Here is a 13,224-nt window from a genome sequence, read left to right as displayed (position 1 = left end):
GAGCCACCCTGGCGCCCCAGCTTCTGATCCTTCATATCCTGTGTCTTTACTATGTAGTCTCTCTGAAACCTGACCAGTTCATCTTTAGTGTTTTACAGAAGGGAATTTCAGTGACTTTTTTTTTTTTTTTTTTAGGGTTTCTCAACCTCAGCACTATCATCCTCTGGGGCCAAACAGCTCCTTGTTGTGGGAAGCTGTCCTGTGTGTGGTCTCTACCCACGAAATGCCAGGAGCGTCCTCCTGCCTTCGGTCCTAAAAAAAAAAAAAAATCAAACACATCTCCAGACACTGCTAAATGTCCCTTGGGGGGCAAAATTGCTTTCGGTTGAGAGTCACTGGTTTAAAATGAGCTAATGAGAAATTAAATTAAATGAACCCTGTGTTTTAGAGCATTGAAAACAATTCTATCAGTGGTAGAAAGTTATACACAGAACCAAAAGGGTGTCTTCGTGTAGATTAAAGCACCTATATATAACCAGTTGCTGAACCAAGTCTCCTCAAGGTACCGATGAGAAATGCCTCGTGCAGGTGCCACAACATGAAATATGGGGACACAAGGTCATGGGGAAGGGATTTTTTTTGAAACTAGCTCACCGGGGAGGCACTGACTCCCACGCCATGCCCCCCACCCCCACCTTTTAGTTATTCCCTGGCCATCACCTACAAAATGCATGGCAATCACCCAAAATGGAATACCGATTTTTAGATAAGAGGTCTATAGAGATGGACATTTTTTAAAGTACTGTTTATTTAATGCAGCATGACTTAAAACGGGCCTGTCGCCTGACAAGTGTACTGAATGAGGAATGTTCAATTTACCAGTTCTAACTAGCCAAGACCTCACATGAACTTTCAAAGACCCGGCTGAGAAGCCTGGGAAATAGAACTAACCGCAGACCTTCAGTGCCTCTTCTCCCCAGCCCGGACTCCCCCATCTTAAGTCCTCATCCAAGACTCTGTTCAGACATATTAGAAACTCTTAGCCATGGACGGAACCTACAGCCACCTTGGCTCCCCAACTATTCCTGCTCCCATGTCAACCAACACTGAAAGGAACGAGTCTGTTCTATTTTTAAATATATTCAGCAGAGCAGCAGCTTGATATGTCTTTGTGAAGGATGGTTGTCACCCCACCTCACTGGTACTCTATTTTTATCAGTGATATGGCCTTGGACATCAGATCAATTTGGGGTTCAGATCCCCGGTCTTTGTCAACTGTGTGATTTGGGGAAAATCACTTCACCTCTCTGAGACTCGGAGTCTGAGACTCACTTCACCTCTCTGAGACTCGACGGAAAATGGGAACGGTACTCATGGTACCTAAAAAATAGGTTGTTTTAGGGATATGCGAGATGACACATATATAGCACAGGTGTCTCAAAAGCTTGGCCATTGCTGTTATCGCTATTACTGTTATTAACATTACTATAGTCACCAGTCATTTATCAGTCAACCCACATTTATTCAACACCTTCTGTGTGCTGGGGTGCTGAAAAAAAAAATCAGTAAATATTGTAAAATTGGTTTTCTTAATGACTCAATAAACATTTATTCAGTGCTTTTTATGTGCTGGGTGCTGGAAAAATTCAATAAATATTGTAACATTGGCTTTCTTAATGACTTGAGATCTCAACCAAATACACTGGAGTTTGAGGAATGGTTCTGCTGGTGGGATACAAAAGACATTTAAAGTGCTTCGCATGGGGCCTGGGACATATCAGGGAGAAGATGTTAGACAATGATGGGGGTGCTAGTAGTGGTGATATTGAAAGCTAGTTGACTCAACAATCTTTATTCAGTTCATTTGCCAGACTGCTCAATGTTTGTCCCTCTAAGAAACCATTTCTTCTTAAGTAAATGAGTGCTGATCTTGTAAGAAAGAACTTCTTTTTTCAAAGTAACACTTTAATAGGAGTAGATTAACATTCCTTATTATAGGGTAGGCTTATAATAAGAGTCTGGAGCCTAGGAGGTAATTTTCCCTATTGAAAGGTAAGCAAATTTTTACTAATTTGTAAGTAAATATTAGAATAGCTGGGCTTAGACATTTCTATACTGTAGAGAAATCAGAGGTCTGATCAAAAAAAGGACAATACTAATAACTACCCACTAACTTTGTGAGACAAATAAAGGTAGACGTCTAATCTCTTGGATGAAAAAAAATGCATTCTTTTACATTTCACATTAATTTACATTAGGCACTTTTCTGTGGGAAATAGACAGGAACAAACAGGTTTAGACTCTTGTTCTTCTTTGTCCGTAAAGCTTTCACAACCCCTTAGTATTTCGACACAGAGTAATGCGCTCTGTCAGGGGCCCTTAGCCCCCCCAGATCTCAAAACAACAACAACGAGTCCCCTCATTTGCCAAACACTGTTCTTCCACGAAAGAGGAAGGGCCTACCTGTGATAAGAAGTCTTTTGATGACAGCAAAGTGAGAAGCCGATATGCTTTCAGGCCAATAATGATATGATGGCCCAAGCCACATTCAATGAGAAATTAATTTTCGCCAAGGGATGATGCCCTTACCTCAAATATGTTTGAAGGCTCATTGTTGTACTGATGGGATATTATTTCTGATTGGTCACTGCACCACTTGAGTCCACCCAGAAAGCTGTCTGTATCCAAGTCGTTCACGTCTAGTTCAGAAAGGTCAAGTTCAGGAAGATCTGGGCAAAGAGGCTGGTCTTCACCAACCAGAGCAGCACACTGCAGGAGGCAGGGGGGAAAAAAAAGCTTTCATTAACTGCAGGAATTTATTAAACTGCAATAGCATGTGATAGGAATTAAGCCTGGTTAATTCAACCACACCACCAAAGCTGGTTTCCAGGGTTTTAGCCACCAGGGAAAAAACATCCTAAATTCTTTTACTGACTTTGCTCTCAATGGATACTTTGCCTGATCCATTCCATCCAAGATTCTACCTCCAAATTCATGGTAAATGCCATGTTCCCGTGAAGCCCTCTCTGATTCTTCCAGTTAGAAATCAACTTAAAAAAAAAAGAAAAGAAAAGAAATCAACTGGATTTGGACTTTTTTGATGGTTAGCACTGAATGAGTTTCAACTTTTTCAGTCACCGCTGCGCAAAAGTCTACTCTACCCTGAGAGTATAATCTCTTTGAGGGAAGGATACAAATTTGATTTTACCTTGGAATCGCCATCACACGTAATAAAAACAAAATAAACAATTGTTGAATGAATACTAGCAGCATAAGAGCTCTACTAGGAAAACTTTCTCCATTCACGTTCCTTTCGACCATTATAATCCACATAATTCATTTAGCAACTAATGATGCAAGTCCTCTAACTTGTCTATGGTTCTCTTGAATTATTATTTAAATCTCGCAACTTGACTCTTCATGAGCCACAGCACTTCATCTTGAACAGGTCAAAAGAAAGTTCCTTGAGATAAGGACAAAAGTCATAGTTTTTCTGTATGATCTTTACATCTTTTACAACGTTTAACTTGCAAGTCAAGTGTGGGGGGAGTGCGTGTGAGTGGGATCGCTTGACATCTACGAAGGAAAAACCCCTATAACGCCCCACAACCGTATTTTTTTCTCATCATTTATGTATTCCTCACCTACGCTCTGAGTGTATTCAAAAGAACTATTTTCCTTCGGAGTTTTTCAACGACTTCAACACAGCGAGAGGTTGAAAATAGCCCACACTGTGGCTGGGCTGGCTTGTCAGCAAGGCTATGTCAGACTGGAAGAGTCATTCACTTCCTTGCACGGAGTAGGTGGTCTTTTCATTGTCCCACACTGTGGCTTTTTGAAGGAAGTGGCCCCCCGTTATCAGAGAGGTGGTCTTCTCACCTCCAATCGGCAATCTGACTGCTGATTTCCTCACGGCATACTGTGCAGAACCCTGCAGAAGTTTCCTACTGCAGGGCTCCGGTGATACCAGAGCCAGAAGGACTTTATCCACCTGCAAGCCAAGGTGTCTAAATCAGAGCAGGTGCGCAAGCTGAAGTGGCACCCTCACGGCCCTGCCTTCCAAGGTCAGGAGAGATGCCGTGGAGTTGTTCCCATCCAGGCAGCCGTTGGGCCTGAAGCTCAAGATTCTGCCTGACGTTTAGGTTTTGAATAAAAGAAGTTTTATGCAGATTTTTTTTTTTTTTTTTCCTCGAGCACCCCTGTCATCCCTGGCAGGCTACATTACACGGGTCATATGCAGCAGCACGATCGTAAGCACCACGCTGAGAAGAAGGTACTGGGTAATGGAGTCAGCAGTTGGTAAGGGGAGGCCGGCGGCAGCCTGAAGATGACTGTGATTCTTCCCTAAGACCACCAGGTCCCAGTCAGATCCCAGACTGCAGGCACGACCGTGACGCGAAAAGAAAGGGCAATCCTCTCCACCTGAACTCTTTCCTTATCATTTTATCGGTCGTTCCGTTTTTTATTATCCGAGTTAGCCCAAAGTTGCAGATCGGTATACTTGACTAGGTTTATAAGTAGGCGGAGGCTGGGCCGCGGAGATTTTGTTCTGGTACAATGTTCGCGTTCTGTTACGGGCGTAACACTTCCCAGTCTCCATACCGGCCCACGCTGCTTATCCTCCAGGTACAAACACACAGTGTTAACTCTTCCCCAACATGATCGATTCAGAGACAAGGGTAACTTTTTCAATGGTGCAAAACCCACCAGGGCTTCATTGAGGGACAGTCCTTAAACAAGAAAGAAGAAGCATGAACAACAGAAACAGCAACAAAAAATACAATGAAGGTGGAAAACACGGGAGGTGTCCATCTGGCTTAAGTTCCTGTCGTGGAGAACGTAACTTAGAAGCCATGCTTCGGAATGCCGGCGTGTCCCATCGACTGGTGAACAACTTCTTGCTGTCTCTCCCCTCAACTGCCTTCTCTAAGCATGGCTTGTGCAACACCCTTCACCCTTGCAGGTACGTGCATTTTTAAGTGACTTCTGAACAACCATTAAAAAGACCAGATCAATTTCTGGCATTTTACTGCGCTGTCATTCACACATTCCTTTCCTCCCTTTTCTCTTTCCGTCCCATTTTTGCTCTTACGTTGTGGTTGGAAATGTGCCTGTGCTCTGGCCAATGTGGACATGCTAGTAAAATCAGTGTTTCTGAATGTGGCATTATCCCGATAATCTAAAACACATTAGTGATAGCAGGTGTCCCTGTTATTAATTTGTATTTGGCCTTTGGATGATGCCAGACTTAACAGTCCAAGCCCTGTAACTGTCCTCATCTGACATGCTGATATTTACTGCTTCCCTATACATCTGTAACAGGTGTCTTTCTTGCAGTTACAGAGACACATTCTCCTGCCTCTTTGCAACTATGACAGCTATTTCACAACCGTAGCCTTAATTTTATAATAAGATTTAAGAGGATAAAGCAGTCACTAAACACAAAAGGCTAATTATTGTACGTTTTTTCACCCCAACAGACTTTTCCCTTAGTTAAGGAGCAGACAATAAATTAGCTTAACTGCACTGATGATAATGAATCATCATAATTAAGTATAATTCTCCATTAACCTTTTGGAGGTTTTTGTGCCATTGATGGTAAATTTTAAAGAGAGAGAGAAGAAAGAGTGGACTTGGCCACATTAATTATATTAAGGAAAAAAGAATTCTTACTTCTTAGAAAAAAATTAGTGAGGACAGGGAAAAGGGAGTAGGGTGGGGGGGGGGGGACAGGCAGTAAAGAATGACAGTCTTCGTGGAGGGTATGTCATGTGAACTGTCTCTATCAATCTTGGTAACCTTATTGTACATCACCTTCATTAAACTGTAAAACACTGGGGACTCTGAGTAGCTACAGCGATATAGGCCTTTATTAACCACTGTGCTGTCCTGTCATTACGTGCAAAAGGGCATAATACGTTTTAGGATGACAGCAAACGTTAATGATTCCAAAAATGAAAACTGCCTATGCTACCTGCTGCTCGTAACACGTTAGGCTGGCCGAGGTGGTTCCCAGAGCTGCGGCCGCCAAGGCACGGCTTCTCGCAGCTCGCTGCCTCCAGTGCAACAGAGAGGCGACTGGCCAGTCTCCACCGACAACTCAATCCACGGCTGGACGCTGAGCCCGGGGAACTCACCTCCTTCAGAAGAACATAAAAGGGCCACTGTTCTAAACGGTCCCGACGCTGACTTGAAAACGACTCCAGGAATTCCAGTGATGAAAAGAAATCCTCCATATTTCCGGACCAACTCCCAACAGCACCCAGAATAATGCGTGATGGAAAAATGAAACTATAGCAGCTGAGAGACCCACACTGCCAGCCAGCCTGCCAGCCAGCCAGCCACAGGATGCCCCGGTGGCTCCAAGACACTGGGGACTTTGAAGCCACTTAGAACCCTGACTCCTAATAGCGACAGCACGTATGAATTAGCCCGATCCAGTGCACCTTACCGAGAAATCACAACAAGATAAGGACAGTCAGGATCCGCAAGTACCAGCTGCCAAGGCAGGAGAGCGCAACCCGAGCCAACGTGTGCAAACCCAGCAAAGAGTTAAGGAGCCAGGGCATGCCTCGCTAGATAGGAGAAATGCATTCGCGGACGGCCCGGCCAAATTATTTTCACTTTAGATGTGTATCGCCACACCACATGGACATCTTATTTAATCAAATCACGTGTGGCTCTCGATCCTCCCCCTCACCCTACGTGCCCTCGGCTGCCCAGAGGGAGCCCTAGCAGTCCTCTGCCGGAGTCATTGTTAGCTGCTCCGGTCCCCCGTGCAATGCAATTGGGCTACATCTCGCTGCAGTCCGCAGAAAGTTTCGCTTCTTTCCCAAGTTGCCCAAACTTTCCGAGAACATTCCATTGTGTTGAATGCAAACATGCCACGGCCCTCCTTCCCCCCGCTAGTCACTGTAGGCTCCAGAGATTATGAGGAAACGGCTTGCTTTTCTCCCCCTGTATGAATTGTGGCCAGCAGAGACTGTGGAATTGATGTATTGCCGTCTATTTTTACACAAGCAGCGAGCAGCCCCACACACAGCCCTGCATAAACTCCTCTCTCCGGCTTCAGGCAGCTCTCCGTGGTACAGAGAGATTTAACCATTGGCTTCCCTGCCACCGACGCTAATGCAAAACCTTCATCGTAAGGCGTATGTACATATTTTTTTATTTGCTGACCAAATCTTTCAACCACATATAGCTGTTTTAAAGGGATCAGCTCCCTTGTTTTGCGGTGCTGCGGGGAAAGCAATCTAAAATAGCCTAGCAGGATTATTTAGGATTTTGTGAGTTCTCTGTCTGATGAACAGAGAGAGAGGGGAAAAAGAGAGAAAAAAAAAAAAATCCGGACTAGAGTCAAAACTGACTATATTTGAGCACATCCATTTTAATATTTTTATCTTCATCTTATTATAAATAGAAATGGCATTTTTCCAACCGGGCCACTAAATACCACTGGAAAGACTTCAGCTTCTGATTCATATCAATATCTTAGAGCATAAATATTGCATATGAGTAGAAACAGAGCCAAAGGCACATGGAAAGAGTTTCCAACTGCAACAGATATGGGTGACAGCAGCTAAGCTTTGATTTGCTCAAGGCATCTCAGAGCCACCTTAAAATAGCAAAGTTATTGGAGTTAAGATAAGATTGAGATTCCCTTCCAAAAGCTCCTGCCCGGGATACTTTCCTGCCTCCTCTCCTTGTCCAAGCCCTTCCCCCCCCCACCCCCCCGTTACAGGAATAATTGCATCGGGAGGGACGCTTCAGTCCTGGCTGCAGTGCCGAGCCCAGCCCCAGCTCACCTCGATGTCACTCCATACAGAGTCCTGGTTGCACATGTCCCACGCCATCCAGCTCCTGAATGACGCCAGTCAAGCTTTTTCAACTCCAATCCACAGTGACACAGAGCACACACTCATGCAGGCAACCAGCCCCTTACTGAGAGTGAACTGAAGGCACCTGTCTTACTACAGTCCCCAGTCACATGACAAAGCTATTAAAAAGTAGGCTGGGCTGTCACTCACCCAGCCTCCCTTCTCCTGTGCAGCTTGCTGCTCAAACTCGTGACGTCACTCAAAGGCAGCCTTCTGCCTCAGTGAAGTAACGCTTAAAAAAAAAAAAAAAAAAAAAAACGGAAAGAAGAAAGAAAGAAAGGAAACACTTGGACTTTTGGAGGCTTCAAGCATCATGCTGTGATTAAAGCCAGCTTTGAATGCCACAGACTCTAAACGGAGTCCTGGCCATATAATAACTAAAATCCCCTGCAATCTTTTTTTAATTTATTTTCCTTCCAAAACAAGCAAGTGGCAAAGCTCCCTGTTTCATCACAGAGTAACTATACTCTTAGCTAAAATGTGCACTCCCCAAGGATTCAAATACTAAGACCTCCAGTGGACTCCAGCTCGGTTTGGGACTAAAGCAAGAGCTTATCACATGATGCATTTTTATGAGACATTTTCTAATTGGGGGAAGTGTTTGAAAGCAGAGAATGGGGCAGGCATTTTTTTTTTTTTTTTTTTTTTTGCTTGTTTAATCAACAAAATAGTCTGTATTTGTTAAGGTATAAACAAACTCCTCTACCCAGGAATCTGCTGTCCCCGTGGCGGTAAGGGAACACCAGCTCCCAAAGTGTTACTGCAATTTGCTTTGCTCCTTATAAGGAGAACAACGAACAAAATACCACCCTTTCAGGTCCTTTCTAATTATTTCCATTTCTCTCATAGGCTCCCAGAAAACAAGTGTTAGTAAATACAGTTGCCGCCGCTGTGCTCAGATCAGCTGAGTTTCCCGGCTGCCTTTTTTTTCATATGTGTACCATTTCCACCCCAGCCGCCTTAGGGTGCCTTTTTGAATAAACACTGGATTCCAACCCAAGTGCCTGAGCTGTGCAGTTTGCATTTGAGACCAAGAATGTCCGTGGAGTAAGGGAAAAATACTGACACGCTATTAGCAGAAATATTCATTTCTTGAGCTTTTTAATTTTTTTTTTTTTTCCAGCCTCTACCCTGAGACAATGAAGGCTAATGCAGGTGCACTGTTTTATGATGACATACATATTGAATACATAACAAACTCAAGGCACTGGGGATCGCCGAGAAACACTTCCCATAACACTACAGTGGTCTGATTTAACCCTTCCAAGTTCCAGGGAAATGTACATGTGTATATAAATTTGTGAATACATGTTTTTAATAAAATTTTCAACCCAATATACTTTAAAATCAGTTCAATTCTTTTACTTGATAATAACTTCTCTGGAAAAAAAAATCCCCCAGGTATCTAAAAATAATTTTAAAGCACTATTAATTTAATCTCCTGTTCCACTAAGGTTAATTTAATGGGTTCTCTCTTGTCCATCTCTTTCTAAAGAAAAAAAAAATGGTGATTCTCTCTGACACATTTTAACTGTAAAGTTGCACCGATATTAAAGGTGAAAGGAAGACAAATCAAACAAACAAAAATCAAACTGTTTCTTCTTTCAGACCACACATGTTATAAGGTATTTTTCTACTCTGATATCTGCAACAAGTTGCCAGTAAATTCCTGAAAAATGTGATGAAATTGACAGTTTGTCATTACTGGACATAAAAAGATGGCCCAGAGCTTTGACATTTTAAGTTAGCTGAGTACATTTCACGGGCACATCTTCCCTCTTACAAATAGCGGAAAATTACTGTAGTTTTAATTTCCTAAATCAAGAAAGAACAGGAAAATACAACCTCGGGAAGGCTTTTATACATGCAATTAGTGGCATTACTCTGCACTCCCCACAAAGAAACACTAATTTTCTTCCCAATTATATTCTGATTTAATGTAAAACTACAGTAAATTATTAAAATTCAGGGCAAAGGTCATTGGCTCTACCCTCAACACAGCCAACTGTGAAATAACAGTGGTCACTTGACCAATAAGAGTTGATGTTTATTAATTATTATCAGGTGATCCCTGTGGTGATTTTTTCTGATACTCTTAACTGTCTTTATCAAAGGTTAGGCATCCATTATGCATATCTTTCTAAGCATATAAATGTATATACATATATTTTTTTTAAATTCTGTTCACACATTTTAAAGAAGTTCTTTGCACTGGAACATTTTGTATGATTGTTTTTGATATTGTAACCTGCCCACATTGTGGTGTTGGGGTTTTCTTACTTGTTTTCTTACCACCTAATTCCACTTTTTCTTAATCCAATCAGCACAGTCACTGAAACTACAGGTGGTTTTATATACATTTTCTTCTCCCTTCACCATCACAATGAGGGGGAGTTAAGAGTCAAACCACTGACATGATTTCTAAGCTACAGCATAGGGCATATTTCCCCTCAAGTTTCTATGACGGGACAATTCCAAACTTAAATTGATTCTTGGGACAAATCAGAGTCACTTTCCCTATTATTTTTTTTTAATCTCAAAGTTACAACTCTAACGAGAGGGATATTTGAGAGGTCTTATAATTTGGTTAATTAGCTCTTCAGATTTTAAAAATTCTCTTGTGTCCAGTTTTTTCTTTTCTCAGGAGAACATAAACTGTTAGTTCCTCACCAACTTAGCTCTTTTCTGGCTTCCCAGGCAGTTTCTATATTTAATTCTTTCTCTGTCTTGACTGTTTTTCTCTTCCTCTCTCCCTGCAGCCCTCTTCATACCTCTCCATCAGCTCTGCCTCTAAGATTTCCAAATGTTTGTTTTCAATCAGCAAGGATCTATTGAAATCTGTGTCCACAGCAACATATTGTAAGGACTACCAAGAAGGCACAGGACATGGACACAAGGGAGCTGACAATTTTAGGGGGATGACAGCCCTTAAAAATGAAAAATAATTTGCTATGAAAAAAGAAAAACAATGCAACTTTGCCCAATACCAGGATTCCTCTTCTCCTTAAAACACACCCTTTTTAGGTACAAGGTCCTTCCACTAACCATTACAATTCACACCCAAATCAACCCCACTTTGTCCCAACAATAGAAAGAGGTATTTATTAACATCTGTTGAGAGCCCATAATGTTCCATATCTTCACAGAACCTAGATTCCACCCCAGTGGAATTTCTCCCCTCACTAGCTCTGTTAACGTTTCCCAAGACTCCAACATTAGTGAAGGCAAGAGATCTAGCCTCCGTTGATAACAAGAGAGAAAATAAACCTTCGAGATAATTCCATTCCGTAACAAAAATATTAGACAAAGCATGTAACATTTCCCCACCACTGCCCCAAACTATAGGCTTTTCCCACCCTCTCTGCTTCAGACAATTATCACTTAAAAACTAAATAAACACAATCAAACTCAAATACCCAAGTAGACAGCAGCAAAGACAATTTGTTTTAACATCATTATTGCAAATAGGTGAGAACTCAGAAGTAAAGAGCTACTAGTATAAAATATCTTTGTCCCATTGTTTTTTTTTATAAACTTAAATAGAGATGTAAGGACAAATTAAAGGCTGAAACTTAAAAAGAAACCTGGAAAAGAAAATATATATAGCAGGGCTGACATGAGCTTGACATTAAGATCAGCATTTTATATAGCATATTTCAATCAATTTTGGTCCTCAAAGCTACTCAATAAAGATTATCTTGTACTCATTTTATAACTGGGAAAAAATATAAAAAGAAAAAAAGCAAGGGTTTAGATAGCAGCTGAAAATGGCATATAGATCTCTGAAAACCCTTCTAGGAAGGACTGAAGTTTTATACATAAGAATAATATTCATTCCCAAGTCAAAAGCACCAGCAAAGACCCCGGAGGTAACTTTATATCTGAGAGAGTGTCTACATAGCTGGAAACTAACATTCCTGGGAATGCTGCCTGCCTAGAGCATTCTTCCAGAAAAGGAAAGGGATCTGCCCAGAATTGCTAATGTTTTTAAAGTTAATCATTGCTAACAGGCATTCAATTGCTTGCTTTTAATTCCTAGAGGGGCTGATTGATTCTGATACCCCATGTCAGTTTCTGAGCACATGCTCTGAGCCTCTGGGACATGTTTGAAGCTGGGGCCATGCGGGGCACCAAAGTTGGTGGCAGAGCAGGGTACATCAAACACCTCTAGCCTACAAACACTCTCAAATCAAATCTTACTTTGTTCTGCCATGATGATGTCAATGTGAACAAAGCACCTTGGGGGAAACAAACAGAAGAAAAGTCACTGCATGGCTTTCATGCTTCCTTGAATTCATTTGTTTATTTTTTAAAATAAACTGAAGGCAATAGACAACCTTGGCAACACAACTTTTATCCCCAATAAAACCTTCTGCAGAACAGTTCTGTGCAACTGAGTCAGCCTGTATTTTAACATAGACCTCAGAATCTGCTCCTGCCGTTTTTCACATTAAAGCCCCCCCCCAAAAAAAAAAAGTGAAAATTAATTTGGGCTGCAGTCAGTCAGTTGGACTAAGCTAAACATAAAGTAAAAAGTATGCTTATTAGGTGTGAAGATAAGAAATAATAAAAGGATGGTTAAAATCTGCTTTTGTCTGATATTTAATTCTGCCATATTTTCATTTACCTTAATTATTTCAAGTTAATGCATCTATAATGCAGGGAGTTATTGGTTATATAAATAAGAAATGCTCCATAGGATTATTTAGCAATATTTTTTTTACTGAAATTGAAAATAAAGCACATTGTATTTTATTAAATTTGGCACTGTTGAAAAATATAAAGAGCCACTAAACCTCAGTAATGTAATAGTTCACTGAAGAAGATATTTTTATTCCCTAAGGAACTTAGTGAAGGGCCTGAGAAAACTGAGGTACACAAATTACTAAATTGAAAAAAAAAAAAAAACTGTTAGTCGAATAGTTCTGCCTGGTACTTTTTTCTAGAGCTTGGGTCCTAATGAGCTTAACTTTTCTTGACTTTAGTGAAGTAAATTGTATTTTTCAATTAGTCTCAAAATGGAAGCATGAAATAGGTGAAGAGTTTTCTTTCTTTCTTTCTTTCTTTCTGTCTGTCTGTCTTTCTTTCCTTCTTTCTCTTTCCTCCCTCCCTCCTTTATTTTTCTTCCTTCCTTCCTTCCTTCCTTCCTTCCTTTCTTTCTCTCTCTCTCTCTTTCTTTAACTCCCATCAGACAAGTCTCAGAAAGGTTTGGTGATTTTGCTTTTGTTTCTGTTGTAGATTTTTCCAGTGCTTTGATATTTGAATTTAATTCCAGCAGAGCTAATATCTATCCTGAAAATGTGGGGAGGCAGAAAGGGAATAAATTCCTATCTTAAGAAGCAATTAGCTTCAGGTCTAAGCTGAATTTTATGATGACTTAAATAAAATCTTACCTTATATTTGCTAG

The 13,224-nt window shown here is 41.2% G+C and overlaps 1 protein-coding gene across 1 annotated transcript in view; it reads right to left on the bottom strand.

Annotated features, from left to right (window-relative positions):
- PPARGC1A (PPARG coactivator 1 alpha) overlaps window positions 1-7,793 on the bottom strand; it is a 94,964-nt gene extending 87,171 nt beyond the window's left edge. Inside the window, exons 1-2 of the mRNA XM_042936788.1 lie at window positions 7,746-7,793; window positions 2,530-2,709 (exon numbers count right to left, since the gene is read on the bottom strand). Coding sequence (XP_042792722.1) covers window positions 2,530-2,709; window positions 7,746-7,793 — 228 coding nt within the window. The remainder of the gene's footprint in view (window positions 1-2,529; window positions 2,710-7,745) is intronic.
- Between the last annotated feature and the right edge of the window lie 5,431 nt (window positions 7,794-13,224).

This window comes from Panthera leo, chromosome B1 (assembly GCF_018350215.1).
Source record: "Panthera leo isolate Ple1 chromosome B1, P.leo_Ple1_pat1.1, whole genome shotgun sequence".
In the NCBI taxonomy this organism is placed as follows: domain Eukaryota; kingdom Metazoa; phylum Chordata; class Mammalia; order Carnivora; family Felidae; genus Panthera; species Panthera leo.
This window is presented reverse-complemented; position numbering and strand designations above follow the sequence as displayed.